The following is a 25,388-nucleotide window of genomic DNA, read 5'->3' on the forward strand; positions in this document are numbered from 1 at the left end:
GTCCGATCGTTTTTTCACCATTTGGTGCACTTTCATATAAACTGACAATCCAGTGAAAGACTGAACATGTGGTCAGTACCTTTCCCTGTCTTTATTACTTGACATCTAAAGTGTACACTGCTGCAGTTGGTGGAAGAAATGTGAGGATTTTAGATCCCCACCTGCTGCGTCTTCCGTGTAACCTTGAAATGACCTTTGTGCCGGCTTGCCCATCAATCAGCCTCCCGTCTGAAGCACGGCCACCTGTTCGTGCAGGACGCCAGGACCGAGAAGGGGGAGAGGGGATATAGAGAGTAGGAAAGCTGTCATTGCTCGGTAACCACGGTAACATGCAGCATCACCAAAAGCCCCACGCATGCAGCAGCTTGAACCTGGTGGGGGGGCGAGGAGGGGCGATGCGCCTCTTTACCTGACTGTATTCCTCTCGATCACGTGGCCAGCTCAGCTAAGCACATCACTTGGCCGTATTTGCTAAGCTTTTTCTTTATTTTATTTTTTTTCTTTCTTTCTTCCTTTTTTTTTTTTTTTTTTTTTTTTACAACCGATTAATGCATTTGCTCTCATCCGATTTGGGATGGATGCTGCTGAGCTGAGACTGTGAAGCGAGAGAGGAGGCGTGCGCATTTTTTCCTCCCCCCGCCTCCTCCTCTTCTCCTCTGTCAAAAGCTCCTCCTCTGTGCATCGCCGCAGCTGAGACCGGTGACATTTTTGTGCTCAATGAGAGCAAGAGGGCACCGGACTGTGAATTTGCAACCTGCTGCTGTCTGTTGCCTCCGTCCAAGGTAAGACGAGACCTCACACGTCTGCAGCCGCGCGTCATGCGTCTCTGCGTGCATATTACGTGTTGGCTTGTGTATTTTTTAAATTCCCCTTTCTTTTCACTGAACACAGCTGAGAGGGCGACTGCATCAGTAAAGGGCAGAGTTACCGGCAACACAGATGGGCTTTGGCCGTCCAAATAATTGAAGAATAATAATCGCGATCAGCCGTTTTCAGCAGCGTCATCACGGTTCGGGTGCCTGTTATCCAACGGCCTTCTTGTTATTTCTCTTACTGCAGTTTGGAGCATGCCAAAAATCACCTGCCCCTATTAAGTTTTCCATATTGGTGTATTAAATATCATCTGCAATGTTTGATTATTTGGATTATTATAATTTTTAGGCATTTATTCAACCCACAGAATTTGCAAAATGATCTTTCTTTGTTGCATGTGCTGTCAGAAATGGAGGTACAGTCGGCGTTAATTACCACCCCTTATGGTGTAATCCGTAAAAATTGACCCAATTGTGCCTCAGGAACTAAAAAGGTTGATTTTGTTCTCAAGTCATTGTGCCCCAAACATGTACAACTAAGTACCTTATCTGTAAATACTAGTTACAAATGAAATTGCAACATGTGGTGTCTAATTGTCGCTGGTGTTATTCTGTATTTTTGAGCAGCATGCGGCCTTGGAACGACAACAATGATAAAATCATGTGCTCTAAAGTTCTCATTGTGTCTTTATTCTTTGTTGTTTTCCAGAAGAGGCTAATATGAAGGGAATATTTGGCAAGAAAGATCCAGGAAAGTAACAGCAGTCCTTTTCAACGCATTTGAGACCAAAACCATGTTTTACCATCTCCGGTAAAACCCGTGCCCCTGCTCAACTTTCCCCTCATCCTACCCAGCCAGCGGGGAGCTAGGCCACTACAGAAGCCTCCAGAGATGGGTCCGCCGTGCGTCCGTCCGGCGGAGCCGCAGCCTGTCACGGCGCCTGCGTGCAAGCGGAGAGGTCACCGCTGTTTGCGAAGAAAAATGAGGCCGGTGCGGATCTTGGGCTTCGTGGTGAGCCTGCTGGCCGTAAGTGCCGTCTCCGTCTGTGCCTTGACGTGGACCTATGCCGGTTTGGGCGATTCGGCGGTCCCCGAGGAGAGCCTGCGCCAGCCCGTGCCCCACCGGACTCTGCTCTTCAGCCAGCAGCAGGAGGCCAATGAATCGGTCGCCATGAAATCGACGGCCAATGGCAGCGAAAGCCAAGGGGCGTATCCGCCGGACCTTTTTAGCCTCCCGGAGAGGCGCCGGGGTGCGGTGATCCTCCACATGTTCGGCATGATCTACATGTTCATCGCCTTAGCCATCGTGTGCGACGAGTTCTTCGTCCCGGCGCTCACGGTCATCACGGAGAAGCTGACCATCTCGGACGACGTGGCCGGCGCCACCTTCATGGCGGCGGGCGGCTCGGCCCCTGAGCTCTTCACGTCCATCATCGGCGTCTTCATCTCGCACAGCAACGTGGGCATCGGCACCATCGTGGGCTCGGCCGTCTTCAACATCCTCTTCGTTATCGGCATGTGCGCCATCTTCTCCAAGGAGATCCTCAACCTGACGTGGTGGCCGCTCTTCCGCGATGTCTCCTTCTACATCCTGGATCTCATCCTTCTCATCGTCTTCTTCCTCGACAACTTCATCTCCGTGTGGGAAAGTATCACGCTGCTGTCGGGATACGCCGCCTACGTCATCTTCATGAAGTTCAACGGGACCATGGAGGGCTTTGTCAAGAACTGCATGCACAAGAACCAAGTGGTGGAGGTGGAGGTGCAGCCCAAGGTGAGTGGGCTTTTCTGTCATCTTCCCAAAATCAGCCGATGCCCAACGCCCACGTTGAGGATGAGGCCAATATCATTTAGCTTGCCATTCCTGATAGAGACCCCGCAGAGGCGATACTCAATATCATCCCGGGCCAATACCTGGCCTGATTTTATGGTATTGGTGCTCGCAACAGTGGCCGATAATATTAGAAATTAGAAGAACAAATTTGCCATTAATTTCATGCAATTTTAAGGAAAAATAGTGTCTTTCATTAAAATTATCTGTCATCTTTTTTGGGGGGGGAGTCGATGTCCCTAAAATCATGTTGGCTGAGACAAAAATAAGCTTGTTTCAGGTGCTAAGAGGAAATAAAAGATAGTCAAATGTGTCATCCTGGGGTAAGCTCCCCAAATTGTGTTGTCGCCTGAGTAACAAATCCCCTCAAAGTTCTGAGGAGCCATTCACGATCCATTCGCTTCTCATCCCTGTGAGTCAGCATAACCGCAACTGGCTGAGGTGCAAACAACGCCGGCAAACATTGTGTGGGCTCGCTCGGCGGTCGTCCCATCCCTGGCACTGCAGTGCCGTCGGACACCGGCGTGCAGATTATCCACGCGGATTTAGCTTCCCTTGTGACATGAGGTGGAAATGAAATTTTGGAGCGCATTGTCCCGTAAAGCCGTTATCAAGGCAGGATTTGCTCTGAGCACGTTTTTAAAATTTCACTAGGAAGAGGCGCCACTTTTTACTTTTTGTGGTGTCGCACATGGTTGCGCTCAATTGGTTTGTTTGACAGGCAAGGGAGGAGGATGGTGCGCCTGCTCAGTGCCAGACAAGGGAGGTGACCTTGAGCTGCAAAGCATTCTGGGTGCAGACACTGATGACTCTGCGTGTGCGCTCAAGAAGCAATTGTAGATGCCGGCGATGTTGCAGTGTATTGATGTAGGTAGGGCAGCAAAGTCCCATATTTAGTTGGACCATAATCTTTCAAAGAGCCGTCATTTTTCATCAAGTCTTGACACTTTGGGGACGTGTTATTTTGGGATTTAATTGGCAATTTAGCAAGCGAGTGTAATGCACTTGAATTTTGACATAGATAGACAGACAGTTAACCCTACGCACTTTGACTTCTTATCCGCCATGATGATCCTGTGACGCATCAGAACTGAAGTAAGCCTCAAGGTGGGACAAATTGCCTTCCTTGTAAGGACAATAAAGGGTGTCAAACTCATTTTAATCACGGGATATGTCGTAGTTATGGTGACTGTGAAGTAAGACAACACAAAAATATTGTGTTTGTGGAATATGAATTGAAATGAAAGCCTTAACCATGAATTGTATAAGAGAACATTTTAAAAACACTTCATTTATTTTGTTAAAATCAACTTCCACATATGACTATTAATTTGTGTCATATTTGATACATCCGGTCACAATTACTTTAAATTCATACATTTATGACTGTCAAAAATATAATAATAGACAGACATATCGAACACATTAGTATTTCCAAAAATCTGAGAGAACATTTCCCAAACTTAATAAATCTAGGTGTCTCTCCTTTCTCAATTGGGGTGATCTTACAAGGTGCATGGAAAAGCCATCAGCTGGGTGACACTGCCCTCTAACAAATCATCAGTACAATGCATGTGTCGGATCATATATGTCAGGGTTTTAATGCTTAATGCTATACTCATTAAATAGAGGGCTCAAAATGTCTTGTATTTAATAGGATACATTTGTCTTCATGAGGTTAAGCAGCAAAATCCACCCGTTTTTATCTATCTCTAGAGGCGTCCATTTTGTCTCACCTGTTTTCTGAGTTTGGTTATGACTGTCGCTAGCTGAGCCGTGATTGGTCGTTACCTGAGCCCTGACCATCTGTGACAAAATGGCTGCCCCATGAGATGGCTAAAAGCGGGTGGAATTTGCCACTTAATTCATATTCCACAAACGCAATGTTAATCAGAATACCGTGTCTAGCCCGTGTTTATACAACCTATTAGAAAGCAATTCTTTACAACAACTTGAATTTGAAATTTGAAGTCACTGAACATAGTGACAACCAAATATATCTTAAGAAAGGATTTGGTGGTGGGTTGAGGGGAATACTTGTAATATCTGTTGTGCCAAAATGAAAATCAATTTAGCAAGGAACGAAGTAGACAAACTTAATTTGCATTGGAGTGCCATAACAAATGATGGGGCTTTCGTTTGACACATGAACATTTGATTAAAAAGGGACGTCTGGCATATGCTATCTTGCATTACGCTATACACAGTCAAAAGTTGCACCGCTAATAAAACTGTTGGATAACTTGTTTCTCATGACAAAATATGTGAGCGCAGTATATTGGTTTTCTACATTAACAACATAAGAAAGGCAAATCAAACACTTCTTTGTCAGCCAGCAGTCTCCACCACAGGACTGAAATTTAATTTAGACTTTCAAAGGAAAACAATAGACTGTTCAAGACTCTTCATTGTGCTTTGAGTCTGCTGCTGGTTCCTCTTGGTTTGTTGTTCCTGCAATATCAACCCCAGAGGCTGTTTTTCAAAAGTCGGGGAAAAGGAGCAAAGTCATCCAGCAGAATTCTATTGCATCAGTCAGTCAATGCCCTAATCCCAGTGCACAGCATGCGATTTGATTTGAGCAGCACAGATGTTGGAAGGATGTCTTTACCTATTTGTTCATCCCGACCGCTGCCTAATACCTTTGTTTACTTAATGAGCGCTCAGTCGGCGGGTCAATCTTACGGCGGCTTTTTGACCATAGCGCCGCAAGAAGTGATTTTAAGATTTGTTGTTGTGTGGGGAAAAAAATATGATAACGCATCCGTCGAGATGTATCGTCTCGACGCACAGTATCGCAAACTGCCGCACGTTTAGCTAAGCTTCTTAGTCTGCTGGTTGGTGACTCAATGAGAGTGAAGCGGGATGTCCGCCCAAAGGTCTGATTAATGACCAACCAGAAAGTCATGGTGTATTAGTAGAAGGGGCAAATTAGGTCACCCGATACTTAATGCCGCTTCCGACCCCAGACTCATTTATATACCCGCCTGCTAGTTATTAAAATGCATTCACGGGTGAATTTAATCATGCTTCACAACTGTAGGGGCAGTCTGGGAGCGATGGCATTTATTCCTCGCGTCGGCTTTATTGGCAAACAGCTGACTGGGTGAAAATCTGCACTTGTGTAGCAAACCGGGCCAGGAAGCCGGTTAAGATTCCTCCGTCGTCGTCAGATAAGTTGCTGGTGCACGGAGGCAGATGTTGCATCTGCTGAGATGGAAGGGTTGCGACCTTAGCGGCATTAGCAAGCTATAAATAGCTGACGCAGAGGCGAGATTTTTCGTCAGGATGGCGCTTCAAAGATCAGTTACAAAGCAGACTGCTGGCGTTTCCTTTCCCGTAGGCGATGCCGCGTTCAGTGCAACATGAAACGGAAGATCCTGCCTGCGGTCACATGCTCACGTTTGTCAACTTGTCAGTCATTCCCAACGAGCGCAAGGAATGTTGGAAAGCATTGATTTTAGCCAAATAACTGCGTGGGTGTCCAATCGTTCGTTAGCGCAGGTAGTGAGGGAGCAAGATTTGAGTTTGAGTTGAAATTGGGTTTAAAAATAGAGGAGCTGTTTGAGTTTGATCTCATCGTGACAATAAACGAGTCTAAGTTGTATCATCCGACGCAGCTGCAGCATGGCTGGACTTGGGCCATCAATAGCTCGGCGCTGTTGTTGTCTGGAGCCGCATTCATTGTTAATAACAGCGAGTGGCGCTCTCATTTGCATCCCAGGTGCTTACTGTGTTATCTCCAGTGGATTAGCATTTTGTAGTGCATCCAAAAGGAGTTAAACACCGCCGCGCGTAATTTGAAAAACAAATTATCGCCATTGTGCGGCCCACTTCTGGATTCCGGATGAATAATGTCGGTCCCCTCGGAGCTCGCCTTACGCCACGGGCAGTTGAATTAGAAGAAATTGAAAGTGTAGCTTATTATAAATCCACGGCCGAATGTTTGTCTTCATTCAAGCACCACAGACAGCTCCCTCACTCACTGCATTCTTTTCCTAGCAGGCAGTCTGTTTTGATAGATAGATAGATATTCATTCAAACATTCACGATAGCCCGTAGACGTTTACATATCCCAATCTAAAGCACGACGCCCGGACGTCATTAAATAGACGTCATTTCCGCTTTTAACTTTCAACAGTCAATAGAAGACATTATTATGTTCATGTCACTCACCACACTAATAAAATAGTTTTCTAATAGGTTAGGTGTAGTTCTGTCCTGTGTCTCAATGTTTCGCAATTTTTGTTCTTCTTCTGCTTGTGTATTTCCGGTGGGCTGAGCGCCAGATGCACTGATTTACATGCATGCATACATGCGTTTATATACACACTGTGGCATGTTCGCCGTGAAGACAGAAAATAACGTTAAAACACTGCGGAGAAATCAATGTACTCAAGTTAGGCTCATTTAGCGAGTGGCAATATAAAATGGCCACCACACATGCAAGTAGGGAGAATAGAGCATGCGCAGAACACGAACCCAAGTTTTGTTCAAAGGAGGTAGCTCAATATGCGTTTATATGACCAAATATTCTGGTTAGAAAAGGGGTAACCCAGGGGTCTTATTCGGGCTTTGCACATTTACATGCCATTCCAAAAACCCGAATGTTGACAATATTCAAGTGTTAGATTTAGGCCCCTCAATGACCAGTTAAGACCATCATGTGGGTGGGCGGCCGGCCAAGACAGTATGACTAGAGACCATTTTGAATAGATTAGACCTTTTTCCGCATTCAGCAGAAAAGGCTCCACAGCCGTGTACTCGATCTTTCTGGAATCCAGTAAATAGTTCAACTGAGAATATGCAGTCTCCTGGTTGTCATTATGAGCATAGCGAGTATTGAAGATAAAATAACCAGTGAAAGTTCCCGTCTGAACTTTACAACTGGTGCCGAAACCCGGCATTGACTACATGTCAATGTATAGATACTAATCTTGAAAGTCAAATTAAGGTTAAAGTCTCACAAATTAGCATTCTTGAAAACCTGAGACTGCATACTCTAAATACAGGGTTTGTTTGTTTTGTTTTTTTCTGGGGAGGAGTCTGATGGCGAAGCAAGAAACTGAGAGCTTTATCGATCTCGAGCTATTTCCGAACGCGCGGTCGAATAAGATAACTGCACTGTAAACGCATCAGGTGAAGGGCAATGGGATCTTTATCTTGCTGGTGCATGAAACAACACCCAGGACCCTCAGCATTTTGCACACACCCCAAACCCTCAGCTGATTGGCAGTTTAAATGGCTCCTAATGCCACACAGCAGGCAGTAATTGCAATTTGGAATCCTGGACGAAGTATAAGAAAGTTGTCTCATCAGCAAGCATTTCAACATTCCGGCTTCCTCGAGCGTGGACGTCCCGCAGTCAACATTTCCGAATGTTCACGCTTATAAGCGGAAGTAGAAGACATCTTTGCACGCCCAAATTGTGTTTCTGTTGCCTTACTTACCTCATTGTCAAATCAATTACACCCGATCGACAGTATTGCTAACGAACACTTCATTATTTATACAAGACCCGCATGAGTGCCATATTTGCTTTTTTGAAGGCGGCCCAGCAGTTTTGCGTTTCCATCTCTCTTGTGTGCGCCTCCCAAAAAGCCGGCACCTGATTGGGCGGGTGAGAGGAAGCAATTTTAGCTGGTGAGCGCTGCCTTGTGGGAAATCAGCCACGGTGGCAGCTTCTGTAATTAGTTCTGCTTGTTAGGAAAAAAATGAAGGGGTTACTAATTAGCAAGTGGGCGGCTTCTTGACTCGTGCAAATTTTACCCCCCCCCCCCCCCCCATCCACACCGACGACCCGCTCCACCACCACCCCCTTAAAGATGGTTATTATCATCTCCAGGCAAAATGGAAAGAAAGGGCCATGGCTGATGTACATGGACAAATCTCGGAGGGTGTTCTGTCACGCTCCAGCAGACAGGTTGCCTGCTGGAAGATTTGCACAAGTCGCTTTAACAAGGCAGGCAGCTCGCAGCACAAAACTACTAATGGCGGGATTGCTGCAATGACACAATCTGTCACAAACTGTCACTTCATCATTTTCATACCATACTGGATTATAAAGAGATGATCTTTTTTTTTCTTTTCTTGTTGCTGCAATGCTAACCTGGTAACGCACTTCAAATGCAAAAACAAGCTGCCTTGATCGGTTGGCTCCACCTTGTCTTCGTGAGAGTGGCAAAAAGTCGTACAGAATTGGGGGCAACATGTGGTTAGAAGGTTATAACTGTGGTTATAAATGCCTCCAATCCCCGGTTGACGTTCAGAGAGCTCGATGGAAAATCCCAGTTAATCTGCTGGCAATTTGTGACGCTGGAGTGGAAGTGCTCATGCGTGTGACACTTTTCTCCGCGATAATTCCCCGTAACGTTGCGCCATGTGCACGTCGATGCGCGGGAATATTCATCCGTCTGTCCGTCCATTTTCATCTCTTCCGTCCATCCGTCACGCCAGCTGAGCCGCTCCCAAGAAGCATCCTGATGTGACATTACGTAACAATTGGAAAGCGGGTATTAGAGGAGCGCACAAACGTACTAATCCTTCTGTGTGATTATTAGTCATAATATTTAACGTTGCCTTAACGAGCGACCCGGCGTGTAATCTCTAACCCCAGAAGTTACTCTAAAAGCTAACACTATAAAATGAGGCTTCGCGTCCGTGAACAGTCAAGCATTCTCTCTGTTCTTGAACACTTTTATTTCCCCCTCACTCTTCCGCCTTCTCAGCTGACAACGAGGCGCTCTAAAGCGGCCATGCTAACAACCCTATAAAATAAGGCTTCAAGTTTGTGTAAAGTCAAACCATTCTATCTTTTCTTGAACACTTTTTTTTTTAATTCCCTCCACCCAGCTCTTCCGCCTTATCCATAACATACGCGCACTCACAGCTGACAACGAGGCGCTCTAAAGCAGCCATGCTAAAAACCCTATAAAATAAGGCTTCAAGTTTGTGTAAAGTCAAACCATTCTATCTTTTCTTGAACACTTTTTTTTTTAATTCCCTCCACCCAGCTCTTCCGCCTCATCCATAACATACGCGCACTCACAGCTGACAACGAGGCGCTCTAAAGCGGCCATGCTAACAACCCTATAAAATAAGGCTTCAAGTTTGTGTAAAGTCAAACCATTCTATCTTTTCTTGAACACTTTTTTTTTAAATTCCCTCCACCCAGCTCTTCCGCCTTATCCATAACATACGCGCACTCACAGCTGACAACGAGGCGCTCTAAAGCAGCCATGCTAAAAACCCTATAAAATAAGGCTTCAAGTTTGTGTAAAGTCAAACCATTCTATCTTTTCTTGAACACTTTTTTTTTTAATTCCCTCCACCCAGCTCTTCCGCCTCATCCATAACATACGCGCACTCACAGCTGACAACGAGGCGCTCTAAAGCGGCCATGCTAACAACCCTATAAAATAAGGCTTCAAGTTTGTGTAAAGTCAAACCATTCTATCTTTTCTTGAACACTTTTTTTTAATCCCCCCTCTCTTCCAGTTTCTCCGTGACATAAGCACACTCATTGCTGACAACGAGGCGCTCTAATGCGGCCATACTAGCAGACTATCCGAAGAGAATGTGCGTTTTGAGGGTGTAGAATATCTTGCTGTGCCGTTTTAGCCACACCTCCATAGCAAAACAGAAAACGGAATTAGGGAAAAATAACTGAATGCTATATCTTCACAACTGGGTACTACATCGTTTCTTAGTACATTTTCAGTAATTATCTGAAGTCAATTCAAAGGAGTTTTTGTTGTGTGTGCGTGCGTGCGGTGTGAGAGAGAATGTTCTATCATCAAGTAACGTTAACAGCATTTCTGCACAATTTCAATACGAGTGACTTTGGGGAAAAAAAAGTTTCAGATCATCTGACTGGGCACGGTGGATCTTCTCACCACATGTCAACGCCTCCACTTTTTGTACAAAGCGAGTGTGTAGGCTGGGAAACAAAGCGTTCATACGCCACCATCCAAACAAATGTGGTAGCATGAGGGCTTCAGAGGGACGTTTCACACATGCGCACGTTTTCCCGTTCGACGAGTGCCGCTTTTTTGTTTGCCTTTCAAAAATAGACGTGCCAGAATATGCCTGCTGGCAAGGATGGTTGAAAAGTGAGTGATTGTTCAAAGGCCTGAGTCACACAACCAAAAGTTCCGTGTGACAACTTGAATCTTGTACTTTTTTTTTTCTTTTTTGTTCCCAAATTGATCAACTGTCTTCTAGGCTTAACTAAACAAGACAAGAAAGTACATAGTGCCTTGAGATACGAGTGGCCGTCTACTTCGGATTATTGTTTTTGTCTCCCTCCTAAGCAAATAACCTCATGTATTTCACACGTTCAAATTACAGCGGTAGGGAAGAATGCTGAAATCATCAAGCAAGCCATTTCCCTTGTTTGGCTTTGTTTCCTGGAGAATTGTGATACGTTATCGATTCAGTCTTCCAAAACAATTGTTCCCTAAAACGTGTTTTGTCGTCACCATCATCATCATTCACATCATGGTCGTAACTGTTATGTGACGTCTCTGTATGGTTGCGTGCGGCATGCTTCACATCTTTGTCTTGTTCTTTTCTCTCTCTCTCTCTCTCTCTCTCCCCCTCCCCCCACCTCTCTCCCCTTCTTTTTTTGATCGTCCTCTTTCTTTGTATTGGATGAGAAGGCGAGTCCAGTGGCGCCCGAGGATGACGGCAAGTTGTCGGTAGGTGTCCTGTCTCCTTTTTCGTGTCGCTGTTAGATGACGTGCGTGTCTCCCACCATACCCTGACTTTGTGTTAATCTCATCCAAGCCAGTCGTTCATACAAAACAAGTGTTATTTAGAACATCCACGTGCACGGGAGATCTGCTGTATTTGGACCAAGACGCCACCTGTGGGCAAGAAGGACGGTTCCAGCTGCCAATTTACCCTCAGTGGCGCCCCAATTCACCCAAAAGTTGAGCTCGGAACCATGTAACGACCTCGGCGGTGCTCGGAAGAAATTCAGTACCACTTAAAATGCAACCCGAGGGCCTCCTGTTAGAAGTAGATGGGCTATTTTATCAACATTGCTTGCAGGTTCCGCTTTGGGTTTTATGCAAAAGCGGATTAATGAATCATATTCCTAGTGGGAGCATAATTGGAGAAGCCAGGGCATTCCGAAAAAAAGTCATTTCTACCTTCGAGCTGCCCAAGGTTTATTTGACTAGAATATTTGACTTGATGATGTAGATCTAACTTCCCGATTTGACAGCCAGGAAGTGTTTTTAAACAGCGTCTCCTGCTCTTCACAGGCCAGACCTCGGCTTCAGAGAGGGGGCAGCTCGGCCTCCCTGCACAACAGCTTGATGAGGAACAGCATTTTTCAGCTCATGATTCACACCTTGGACCCTTTAAGTGAAGGTGAGAGCTTGTCATTTTCCACAAATTATCCGCATTTACCTGTTGTCTTCTATTTATTTGAGATTTTTGAGAAATTTGTCTTTCAGTCTTCTGAGTTTTTGTTGAGAATTCCACAATTCTGTGGCAACGTTGCAGACAAGAGCCAATAAGAATCCAACGCAAAAAAAACTTTTGTCTCATGGGATTTCCCGAAAAATACTTTACGTTCTTTGAGTGGCGAGCCAAGCCTGGAATGAGTCAGCTCAGGAGAGATTAGCACACCGCGCCAAAATGGGCTTTAAAGTGCCCATTAGCATGTATCAACTTGTACATTGCATCCCTAAGTATATCCATCAATCTGCCTGGGCGGTTAAAAAAATAAATAAAGTGTCCAAGATCTAGTCCACTGAAAGACACATCCATCATACTCCAGAAGACAGGAGGTGGGGAATATTTGTTTCTAATGAATGTAAATGGATTGCACAGGAAAAGTGAGAATTCCCATCAGAGTAAATGGCGTGCGTGCGCGTCATATTTATTCCGAGGCCCCGTGATGTGCACCTGCAGGAGAATGTCTGATTTTGGATGTTTTGCTGATGTTGTAAAAATACAATGGAGCATTTGGGCTGCTCGGCGGGAGTTGAGCAGGTGCAGCCCGTCCCCGCTCACACTCAGGCTTTTAAGTGGAGCACACGTGGTGGTGATGGTGGGGGAGGGCATGTATATTTCATGGACAGTTCTCAAAATAAGTTGTCTGGGCTTCGATTCTGAGGAGGAAGACTGAGGTTGCTTTTTTGACTGGCTTGCTTTTCTCTCTTTGTGTGCGTTTCATGTCAATATGCTAACATAAGATGAATCCTGTTCCCAGTGCATTTATTTGTGTAGCGTTTACAGTAGTTCGATTCTTCACTTTTATCAGAGACAATATGAATAATTTAATGATAACTCATCATTGCTAGGACTTTTACTGAAATGAGATTTGAGGTGTCCATTTCAGCTGAGATCTCTTCCCAGAACATTTCTACGCATTAAGGCCGCTTGATGTTTGGAAAGGTTCACATGCGTATGCAAGAATCCATCCAATAGTCAGCTGAACAAATTGCTTTCACCTTCCAGCTAAATTGAAACAAAATTCTGTGCTTGGATTTATCTTGTCTGTTTCTGTCTCTCCACGTCTACTCTCCCCCTCAGAATTTGCAGACTCTGGTGAGTTGATCTCATTTCTGTCACCCTTGCCCCGCCCCTTCCATCGTTCTAACCCTAACCCGCAGGCAGCTTGACGTATATCCCAACGTGCCCTCCTGTATGTACTGTTGACTTTCCTCTTTGTCAAGCGTGTATTTCCATCCTCCTTTGTGGATGTCGTCCCCCTCCCCGGACTTCTTTATGAACCACCTCTGCATCGTTTCTCCCTCACCGAGCCCATCCTCTCTCTCCTCCTATTGGTTATTTATCAGTCAGTCTGTAAGCATCAATGGAGTTCATGTCCGGGCCAGATGGCTGACCTTCCTCAGGATTTCTAATCAATCAACCTGACAAGGGATTAAACATGACCTCGCCCTTGTTTGCGTGCATGTTTAATCTGCACCCGACCACCTTTGGAGTTTGAGCAGAGCTTTGCTCCTTCATGCTTGTTTTCATTTGCACAAATGTCTTAAATGTCCGCATGGTCGCAGCCTGACTCGGCTAACGCGGGCGAGAGCAGAATCACATGTGGACGTGTATACATCAAATCTTTCAACTTGAATCCTGCACTGTAAAAGGTGTCCAACTAGTGAAAAAGTGTGGAGGGCCTTCCTGTTTTCACCCTTCACGTATAGTGTACATAGAGAGCAGTGCATTGCACATACACACTCTTCTGCGCTGGGCAAGTGTAGGAATCGATGCTAAAAGCTTTTTTTCTTTTTTTTTTGCGCTTCAGATGTATCTCCCATTCGGGTTTGCATGCACTCACTCAGATGGTTCAGCAGAGGTTTAGAGGGCATTCCGCAAGGACAAGAGGGCCCCTGGTAAACAACAACGCCCGCTCGCCCCGCCTCTCTTTCTTTGTAACGGCTGAGTGCAGTGATTGCGCCGCGGCTTAATTGCCCCCTCGGTCCAACGGCAGCTCAAGGCCGGCCTGGTCTTAAAGGCCCGATCGCCCGATGGTACGCGAGCAAGGTTCATGTTTGCCACATGGATCCAACATAAATGAGCAGAACGAACGATGAAGTCATAACATATCGTCGTCGTATTTTCAAAATCACAACGTTGCTGAAAATTCAAAACCACATATCGACATTTGACCCGCAGGTGTTTTTTGCCGATTGCTGTTGAGAATCCGCTGAAGATGAAATGGAGAGGAGGAGAGGAGGACTCATTTTTTTGCTTTTGTTTTTGCACGCTCACCTCCTGGATTTTTTACTCATTACACAGACTTGTTGTCATCAAAGCAGCGTTGTTGGGCATTGAATGTTTTTGTTGCTGCTTGGCACTTTCGCAGGGGTTGACTTGGAGTTCCTTTTTGTGTGTGCTTGTGTTTTGTGTGCAGTGGTTTTCACTCTTCCTTTTCTCTGTGTGTCCGTTGCCCTTACCCTTCCTTGTCTTTTGCTGTGGCCTTGTAGAGCTTGGGACTTATGGGAAACTAAAATATTATCACTCAATGACTGAGGAAGGTAAGCCCTGAAAATTTTCAATTCTTTGTGGCGTCATTTTTTATTTTTCTTCATCTCCACCATGAGCACCTCACATTTCTTCTTTTAGTTTATTTTATTTTTTTGGGTCTTGTTTTTCTGGTGACACTGCCACAGCAGCTTGTACTGTGTGAGATTTCACTACAAAAGTGCATATCGTGGTGACTGTGTCCTTTTATTTTACTATTGTCATTAGGGATGTTCGATACCATTATTTTTTTTACAGACCGAAACTGAGTACTCAACTCTTGAGTAGTCACCGATACCAAGTACCGATACCACTCGATACATAATTTTTCCTTACAATTGCATGAATTTATTAGCAATTTTCGATTCTTCTCAATTTCTAATTTCTAGTTCCTAATCATAACATGACCACAAAGGGGGCCGTCGTGAGTACCGATATCTTGAAATTAAAGCCGTATCGGTTCTCGTCCATCCCTAATTGTCACGATCATTTTAAAGAATCTGTGTAGCGCTTCTGTAACATTTTCAGTCTACTATACATGTTGCTCATGTTTTATCTTTTTGAAACGCTCATCAAAGAGGCATGCACGTAAAAACACAACAGTCACTCGCCCCCGCTACAGAAGCTGTTCCTCTTTTTATTTTTTCCTTTCACCAAGAAATCCATCATTTATGTCAAAGCTTCCACTCGCACCTACGGCGGGCACGGTGGCGATGCCGCCGTCGTTGAAGTTTCCCAAGTGGAGTGAGTCATCCACATGGTGCTTTCATAAGAGGCAGAGCAAAACGAGCATAACAACGACGACAACTTGAAGCTATTCTTAAAAAAAATTCTCAATGTTCACAAAAATTGCGCAACTCTGTGTTCATGTTAAACGGCAATCACAAAAAAAAAAATCCTTGCCTTAAAGTCCTAGAATGGGGGACAAAATGGTTTGATGTCAAGGCCAAAGTGTAAAGTGGAGTTGTTACCACAACGACAAAAACAATGAAAAGCTGAAATGTGCGTGTGTGTGAGACCGAGGCTGGTGGTGCCTAATGATTTTGCCGGAAGGTCACAGGCGAGCGCTGACATGGTTGGGCAAGCGCATATTGACATTGACATCAAATCACGCGCGCGCTCCAAAAATGAAAAAGCCATTGATTGCAAAAGGCTAATTGGTTGAAGGCAGGCCACACACGCAGTCCTCATCTTCAAATTTTCCCCTTTGCATTTCTTTTCATAGTGTGAGAGACTCCAATTACTAACGTCATTTGAACGGGATTGTCACGGGAACAGGGAAACCTCGAACGCCCCGTCAGTTTGCATGAGAGGGCATTCCAAGGTCGTGGTGTTTCATCGACGTCCGATTTTTCATTTCGCCGTTGTGCGTCACCACTTTTTTTTTTTTTTTTTTGTGAAATCGACCGCTGCAATCCAGCCAAGATGGAAATGCATGTTGGGGTCAAACGTATTGTTTGAATGGCTCGGATTTGTTATGCTAATCACACACGCAAAAACTATACAACCCAATGACACAGAAATATGCGGTCTGGGTAGGCAAGGGAGGCAGTGCCTCCCCCTGTTGTTCCTTTCCCTTTCCCTGCATGTGAAGAGTAAAAGAAAAAAAAGAAAAAACTTTAATTTTTTTGTTGTATGGATTGAGTTTGTTTTTCTATCCGGTAATTATCACTAATTGTGTCTTTAATATAGCTGAATGTGCGTACTTCCTGCTCAATCTGGGTTTTCTTATCATTAACTCCATTCACTTTCATCCATTTTCACTGAAGCAACCCCCTTTGCTCCTGTCTGTGTTACTGGATTTTGACTGATTTTCCAAGAATATTGTGTTCTATTGCTATAAAAGCATGGAAGAAAGATTAGAGTCTCTTCTTTTACCAGGAAAACAAAGTATATGTGTATCTGTTTCTGTTTTGCAGAATTTAGCAATAGAATATAGCTAAGTTTCATCATTATTCACAAACCTGTTGCAACATGGCCCTGGTTGGTCTCTTATACTCTGCTTCCACCGTGGCTTTAAGCGACCTCTTCAGGTCAGAGGCTGCATCAAAGCCTTCTGTATGCTCTAGCATAAAAAAACAACAACATAAAAAACATATAAATGCAAGCAAATGATTTAAATATAAAGGGAACACCAAATATTTTTATAATTGGAAAAAAAGATCAGCAAAAAACAACAACAATGAAGTTGATCTTATAGTAGGTTTTCTTTTGTCTTGCTATCACATTGTTGAACAGTGTGAAACGTATTTAAGCATAATCAAAAGCTTCGAAAACATCTATTCAAAAATTTAATTTTGACTTTATTTGAAACATATAAAAAAAGAAGGTCAAATGCAGAAACAGCCACTTGCTACAATGTGGTCTGACAAAGGAGCGCAAGCGCGGCGAGTGCCGTCATCTCCAATTTGATTGGAGCCTTTCATGTCCCACGTGGCTCTCACAAGAGATTGTCAGCTTTTAAGGCGTTAAAAAGAAAGCGACGTGAGCCAGCTGACCTCCAGATCGCACATGCAAGGACGACAACATGTGGGATCATCAGTTAATCAGTTGTGCGCCGTCTGCACAACGAATGCAGAAGAGGAATCTCTGGCCTGTTCCGAGTTCGCCTCGGGCTGCTCGGTTCGGCGTTTTAACGACCGTGCCGGTTTCTGTTTTGCAGGGAAATTCCGAGAGAAAGCGTCCATTCTTCACAAGATCGCCAAAAAGAAATGCCAAGTAGAGGACAGCGAGAAGGCCAACGGGGTCGCCAGCCGTTCAGGTAGGAAGTCTTCCAACTTTTATTGAGCCAATTTAGCCAAAGTGCAACTGTCACATTTGAAAAAAAAACATGACATAACAGCAACAACAACAAAAAATCACACAATCTGTACATATGAAAATGATCTAATTTTTTTTCCTGTCACGTCAAGTTTTTGAATTCTAGTTCCCTGTTATGTGCTTTATCTATAAGAATTTTCAAATCTTGACATTCAATGAAATATCAAAGAAACAAGAGCAAGAGAAACTATTTTGCTTAAAAAACTTAACGTGCTAGAAAAAAGACTGACTGCAATTTTTGAATCCGCATGCCAAAGTCGAACTCAACAGAATATTTTTTTCCCCAAATTGTTCCCAAGTGTAATCTGCCAACATGCTGAGATTCACCACTTTCATCTAAAACTAAAAATGGCACCATCTACTGCGACCTGTTAGTCATGACAGCGATTTTTGACGAATGTATACGTCTATGGGAGTAAACGTTTTGCATTCCAGTTGACCTCCATGGCAGTCAATGAGTTAAGTGAAATCATCCCATTTCCTGTGTTTTGAGAATTGTCGCATTCCATCTCAGCAATGCCGCTTAAAAGCATGCTAGGACGGGTTTGGCGTGAAAGAACTCTGAAGGCAGAAGCGCGGTGCAGCCAATGTGATGAAGAAGTGCCAAATGGATTGCTCAAGCGCTATTTAGTCCACCATTGAAGCCAGCCAGTTGCTAATGTGAGCGAGTGTCACTTGAAAGGAAGGATGAGGCGGAGGAGGCCGCAGGATCACTGTCATTGCTGCATTGTGTGCCGCGCAATCAAAGTGAGGCGGAATTATGTTAACAGGGCTGCATTAACATGTTAGCCTCTTCATTTTGTGCTCGATATCACAACGCAAAGCTCACGTCGGCGGTTTGATGAAAGGCAAAACCATGGCGATTACAGCTTTTGATTGGCGTTTTTTTTTATTCTAACGGACGACTAACCTGGAGTCTATTCCGTCCCGGCGCAGATAAGAACCTGCCAAACAGCTCCAGCGTTCAAGTAGAGGTGACCCCGCCCATGAACGGCACAGCGGGCCAAGAGGGCCAAGAGGGCCAAGCGGTAAGACACAACTCCACTCGTTAAAGCACAACCATCAGGGCTGTCCAAACTTTTTCTCCCAAGGGCAGCTTCCACAAAAACGCTTCATCTTCACCTTCAAAGTTCAAAGCACAAACTTGCATCGTTTTCTGGCGTCGAGTGCCAAAAACATCAGGGGGGGGGCGTTGGCTAGCGTTGGCGTTGGTGGCTATTTTCAGCCGCGCCTCCCACGGCGCACCTGTCTGTGTGATGACGCCGGGAGCTCCGCGTGCTGTCACACCAATTGTTCATCCTTTGGCAAACATTTGAAAGGAAGGAGAAAGCTGAGGGTCAAATCACAAGCCTGCTGCACAGTTTCCTGGAAGTTAAACAAATAATTCCCCCCGTTTATTTATTTATTTATTGAAATCCTCTCTTACAGCATCCAAATATTCCCTTTTTGAATATTCATGAGAAACCTAAATCTTCCCGGTTGCAGGCGACAGGGAATTTCTGACTCATCCTGCCTTTAGAGAAGCTCAAATGAATTGCGCATGTACCGTCGGTGGATTATGGGATGGAAATAACATCCCATTTGAATATCTTTGATACCGAGCTTTACATTCCCAGCATGGATGAATGCCATGTAAATGAAGCACGTTTATCAAAGTCGAATACTCCGATCAAATGTCACATTTCACTTGCAGCGGGTTCAACGTCGGTGCCTTAAAGCGGGGCCTTGGCAGGGGGTCCCCAGGGTGCAGGAACGACCCCCGAGGGGCTGGCATTTGCCAAGTAGGGAGCACCGACGCCCCCCAAAGCGACTAAATCCAATCATAAATAGACCAATGGTAGCCTCCTGGTGTGAGCTAATACCGCCTTGCAATATATGCATGTGGGATGTCGGAATTATTTTGGCCACTTGGGGCCACTATCCTCACATACCACACTGTAGCATTTGTGACGTTGAACGTGTGGCTTGTTGTGTGATGTGGAAGTGACCCAATGAGGATGCACAGTGTTCGCTTCTGCTTGTGTACAGCAAGGTTATTATAGTTCATGAAAAGGAACGAAGTAACGCCCAAAAAAATGTTTTTTTTTAAATGTAATGACATTAAATAAAAACGGACATGTTTTTTTTTTTTTTTTTTTTTACTGAAACTACAGTTTATATTTATAAAACTAACTATAATTATAGAAATGTCATTTGTTTTCGTCTTTGTTAATATCATACAGGAGGTCTCCGGATTCATTTTAAATTTATTAAATTTAATTGTTTTTGTATTTCTGGACATCCGGTACTGAATAAGGAAGTTCAAACAGTCGTTTGAGAATTTGAATTGTCGTTTAATTTATTACACAATTTACCTGATTTTTATCTTGCACTGGACAAATAATCCATATATTAAAAAAAAAAATACCTAGAACTAATAATAAAACTAATCATTGGTTTTGGAAAAAAAATAGTAATAAAAACTAACAAACCTACTCAAAAACTAAATAAATTAAAAATAATCCAAAACTGCAATGAAAAATCAAAAAAATAATTGTTTAACTCAGTATGTTTACTGTATTTTGTCAGCATTTGTTCAATAAAGCAATTAGAAGGGTGTTTTAACAGTGGCTGTGGGAAAATAACCACAGCAAATTATGTGTTTTAGTGAAGGATGACTGTAAAAGACAGGAAGGCATCCGTGGTTGTTTGTTGACCGGTTGTGTTGCTTTTTTTTAGGCGGAAGACGAGGAGGAAGACGACCAGCCTCTGAGCCTGTCGTGGCCCGACTCCGGCCGCAAGCGCTTCACTTACCTCTTCATCATGCCCATCGTCCTCCCCCTGTGGCTGACGCTGCCCGACGTCAGGAAAGCGGTAGGTGTGCTCCTTTCCCCGTTGGCATGCGCGAGAATACCCGTTTGCTGCTTACGCTGTTGCGCCGCCTCCCTCTGCCAGTCGTCCAAGAAGTTCTTCCCAGTCACCTTCCTGGGCGCCATCTGCTGGATCGCGGCCTTCTCCTACCTGATGGTGTGGTGGGCCCACCAGGTAAATCTCTTCACGTCGTGATACGCCGGCCAACCGGCTCTCAATTGTCACTCAGAAAATAGCTGGAGCGACAGATGAGGCTTTATTTACTCTGAAGCCTTTTTTTTTCTTCTACTTTTGCAGGTTGGAGAGACCATCGGGATTACCGAGGAGATTATGGGTCTGACTATATTAGCGGCCGGAACCTCCATCCCTGACCTCATCACCAGCGTTATTGTGGCACGCAAGGGCCTCGGCGACATGGCCGTGTCCAGCTCCGTCGGCTCCAACATCTTTGACATTACTGTCGGGTACGGCGTCATACAAAAAGCACCTCTGTTCTACATAGGGCTGTCAAATAAACATGGAGGCATCTCATCATATTACACGTACACAACTAGGGTTGCACGATGTGTGATGTAGGAGTTGAATATTGCAATATTAGTATTATTGCAATAATTGAAATGTACCCATTTTATTATTTAATGAGAGAGATCAGTCTTTAAGAAAGTGGTATTGAACATCCCTCATGTTCACATTCACAAGCAAAGGCTTTTTTTTTATGTAACAGATTTAAAGTTTTGTTTTCTATTGGCATCTTATTCCATTTGTGTGCAGCGTAACTCCTAAACGCTGCGTCACCGTGTGCGCTTTGGACTCTGGGCTCCAAAAGGCAAATCATTTAACCCAAGACACACTTAGGAGAGCCCCCTCATTTGAATAACATTTCATGCTGCTATATATATATATATATATATTAGAGCTGTCAAACGATTACATTTTTTTATCTGATTAATCACATTTTAGAATTTTGATTAATCGCTTAATTAAAAAAAAAGAAGCCTTTTTTATCCCCAAAAAATTCCACGCCAAATTTGAAGAGCAACGTTTGTGTTAATTCTTTTGACATTTAATGTTATGAGGAAGCCTTTAACATTTTTTGATCCACTGCACACGCTCATCTTCATCTTTTTCTAATCAGTTAATATCTTGCATGATTTAAAATGGAAAAAAATGACCCCAATATTTTGACATGAACAGATATTCTAAATGTGATACGCAAACAATTATTAAATGCTTTACTTTAATGCATGTAATGCCGTGTATTGCTCAAACACAACCTGTGCTACCTTAAACTTAACTAATGCGCTCTCACGCTAATAGATCATCTATGGTCCTCCAGTCTATTCCACCCTCCATAGTTTCACCACGCTAACCGCAAATGCACTCAAAAAGAACCCACGTAGTCATCACATGACCGTCTTTCATATCACCTGACCCAACGTACGTTTCGCGCAGGCTTCCGTTCCCGTGGCTGATGTGGTCGCTGTTCAGCGACTTGCAGCCGGTGGTGGTGAGCTCCAACGGGCTGTTCTGCGCCATCGTGCTGCTCTTCCTCATGCTCCTCTTCGTCATCATCTCCATCGCCGCCTGCAAGTGGCGTTTGAGCAAGCTGCTGGGCTTCATCATGTTCATGCTCTACTTCGTCTTCCTGGTGGTCAGCGTCATGCTGGAGGACCGGGTGCTCATCTGTCCCGTATCGATCTGAGGGGGGGCCCTGGACCCCACCGAGGCCCGGCCCCTCTTTCCCCCCTTTACCGACCAACAAAAACCATCCTCATTGGCTCTCCTGTGTGAGTGAGGAGAATGTGCGGTGGAGATGCCAACACGAGGCACCAAACTGTGTCTCTCACCTGAGTGGATTTTCTGTGTTCTTTAATTAACAGGTGAGGGGGTGCATTACGGGCGCAATGGCCGAATCTCAAAAGCATTATGCATGCCCTTAGAGTCATTAGATCAGGCTTATCAAGACTGTCAGGTTGAGGAGAACCACCTCCTGTGAACTTTATTGAAAAAAATTTGTTTAACAGATGAAGCTAGCGCCCACCGGGAGCCCACAAGAAAGACGGATAACGAGAAGATAGACCGAGAAAAGACTCCTTTAGACCAAAAAGAAAAAAAAAACACGGCAAACGGTCGATTCTCCTCGGGGCAGACCGACTCGTTTCCGATGACTTCATTGTTCACCGCAGCACTCTCTCTTAAGAGGATTTTCTTTTTCAATTTCAACACTTTTCCATGAAATAATTAGCAGTAGCATTAGACGTACTGTAGCGGGACAATCTGCTCCTTCTGATTGTAGATAACACGTCACACACTTGCACCACCACACGCGCACACAAAAAAAAAGGGCCTCTGGAACGAAAAGCATGAGTACTTAGGGTTCACTAAGCCTCCATTATGAAGTCAAAGTAGCACATTTGAAAAGAATATATCAGTGTAAATGCGTCACAATTGATAGATTAGTCAGCGTGTAACGCTTTGGGCTCGAGTCGCAGCTGCGCAGAAGAAAAGAAAAAGACACTCGCAGATAAATAGTAGTAATCCGCATTTAAACAACTTGTATACCAAAATGTACACGTTTCCACCATGTTACATGAAAACGTAAACCAGTGCTCAGTCTCGACGTAGAGAAAAGATATCTATAGTCAAGTTCACTTTTTAAACTGCAATGACCATCCCTTATCTATAGAGGCACTTTGCTGGAACAAAAAAATAAATAAAATCCACCCCATTTGTCTTTTGTACGCAAAAAGAGAACTAATCACAATGTGTGAGGATAGAATGTGGATTAAACAGCAATATACTGTACGTGTTGTCATGCGTCTGCCACCTGCCCGTTTTGACGCCCTTTGACCTCAGCTTCTGTACAGCATCTGGGTGGCAATGACATTTAAACGAGGAGAAGCGCTTGCGTTCAAGTTCTTTTGGGCTGGTTACCCACCGACGACAACGGAACTCTTCACTTTTATGCATTCAATTAGAAAAGAAAACAGGTTTTACTTTGTAAATATCTTTTTTTCTTTTCTTTTTTCCAAATGAGCAAAACCAGTTTGGATAACTTCTTTTTTTATACTCATGTTGAGCAAATTTACGTAGGGCCGATGCTGCCAGCATTTTTTTTTTCTCGTATTGAAGTGCAAAAAAACAAACATGGAAGTTCCACAAACTGCCTCTCTAAGGCTTATTGAGTATTGTCAGCTAATTTTGCTTGAGTTTGGACAATCATTGTGCACTTGAAGGCCCAAATGATCAACTCACAATTGCTTGACTGATGCTGTTGTGGACTTTTGATTGTGCTTGATGAAGGTAAGTGAGAAAAGTGACCATGGCAGTTGACCGCTGGCACAAATCACCAATCAATGTTTTGCACTGTAAATGTCTTTATTTTCTTGGTGTTCATGTAAGATTGATTTCACGTGTACATATATACAGATACAAATTAACCATATAATCTATATATGTACAACACATTTGTCTCTATGTAAAAACACAAAGTATATAATGAAACGAATAAAGTATATAATGAAACGAATAAAGCTAATCTGATTCAAATATGCAACGAAGGCCTTGCGTGTTGTTTTTGTACGAAACCGACGTGATGCATCATGGGAACCCACGTGAAACAAAAATACAACTAACACCCAGGTATTTAGAATTTAGAATGGTCAAAATGTGCTGGTGGAATTTGACAGCCGGCTCTCCATGGCTAGAATAGTGTGAATGTTGCGCCCTCTTGTGGTCAAATGTGTACACATCACTTTTCAAAAGCAGAAGGAAACAAGCCAGAAAACGGCTAAATGTGACACTGTATTTAATTGTGAAACCTTGATATAGTTTTGTTAAATGAGGAGTTAAAAAATAATAAGTTAAGGAAGGGTTACTACATTTAATCTTGAAAAATATACTAAAGACTGAAAAAAAACATTGAAGCCCTGCATCAATTTTTTACTGGACCAGAATGATAAAGACAGGCTAATTGTTTTTCTGTACAGTCTATTTCCATAGCCACGCTTAGGAGGTCATTAAAAACAAATGCAAACACATTATCCATACAAATATGAAGGTCAACTTGTTTGACCTTTGTATTGCATGAGTCACTGCTCGAATGTGAGATGTTGTCTGGGGAGTTTTCCTCTCGTTTTATGGCACGGCAACTCATTCACAGCTTGATTTGCCAGCGATTAGTCAGCACTGCACGATCTCAGGGGCAAAGTTAGCAGCACACGGGCCCAGTCGGTCGGCTATTAGGTCGACTTTGCTCGTTCGCTGTCACGGGGCGTGCTTGGGTTTGACTCAGCAGAAAACGTCACATGGGGGGCTACAGCGCGCAAGGGTGTATAGTCGACGGACCAGTCATTGTTTTATTTGGAGGGGGGCGGCTAGCTGGTTAATAAAAATGAGGGCTTCAGCAGATTTGGACTGACTCACGAGTCATTGCTGCACATGTGTGTGTTATTCAGCTGGATTGTCAGTGGTACAGAAGAGGAGCGTGTAACCCCCCTAAAAAAATAAAAAATAAATGCGAACAAGAACCCAGACCTAAAGTAGGTCACAAGATATACCCTGGCAACTTGATGACGTGTCTAGTAACGTGTGGCATTCACTGTTATCATTTCTAATGTTGGCATGACTTTTAACATGACAAAACAACAGCAAAAAAAAAAAAGACCTGTGAAGTTCTGCTTAATCTGGGAGTGGCAACGTCGACACCTTGGGAAGTGAGTCATTAATGTTGGAAGATTCAAGAATGTGATTTTGTTTTTATGTAAAGGACGGCACATCCAGTCCGTCCACTTGCATCTGTGTAGCTGCCACCGCTCTTCAGTTGTCATTCAAAAAAAATGTCCGACTAAGTAAATACACTGTGACTCAATTCAAGTAGTTTTCTCTTCATTTACAGCAGAAGTCTGTCCTGCATAGTCCTCACTTTTTGGTCTAGACACTTTTTGAATCATTGTGTGATTCATGACCAGATCTCGTCAGCATATAAGATTGGGTGGAAATACCCCATTCACAACGCCGCTGTGACGATCAAGGTTGGATAATTACAATCAGACTTTTGGTCCGTCGAGCGGCTTTGTAAT

General features: G+C 43.9%; 1 protein-coding gene across 8 annotated transcripts; it reads left to right on the forward strand.

The window, feature by feature from the left end:
• Window positions 1-514: 514 nt before the first annotated feature.
• LOC147159709 (sodium/potassium/calcium exchanger 2-like) lies at window positions 515-23,863 on the forward strand. Of its 8 annotated transcripts, none has more exons than XM_086058701.1 (12): window positions 516-782; window positions 1,522-2,585; window positions 11,291-11,339; window positions 11,910-12,018; window positions 13,189-13,203; window positions 14,601-14,651; window positions 17,300-17,398; window positions 18,394-18,485; window positions 20,176-20,310; window positions 20,392-20,481; window positions 20,605-20,771; window positions 21,760-23,863. In XM_086058701.1, the coding sequence occupies exons 2-12, from the start codon at window positions 1,705-1,707 to the stop codon at window positions 22,007-22,009; spliced, it is 1,938 nt and encodes a 645-aa protein (XP_085914827.1). In that variant the 5' UTR covers window positions 516-782; window positions 1,522-1,704; the 3' UTR covers window positions 22,010-23,863. The 8 variants fall into 8 exon arrangements, with proteins under 8 accessions (XP_085914831.1, XP_085914827.1, XP_085914830.1 ...); XM_086058702.1 differs by having other exon boundaries at window positions 517-782; window positions 1,522-2,586; window positions 11,301-11,339; XM_086058704.1 differs by lacking the exon at window positions 14,601-14,651.
• The last annotated feature ends 1,525 nt before the right edge of the window (window positions 23,864-25,388 follow it).

This window comes from Leptonotus elevatus, chromosome 17, assembly GCF_054856555.1.
Source record: "Leptonotus elevatus isolate MCC_2025b chromosome 17, RoL_Lele_1.0, whole genome shotgun sequence".
Classification (NCBI taxonomy): Eukaryota; Metazoa; Chordata; class Actinopteri; order Syngnathiformes; family Syngnathidae; genus Leptonotus; species Leptonotus elevatus.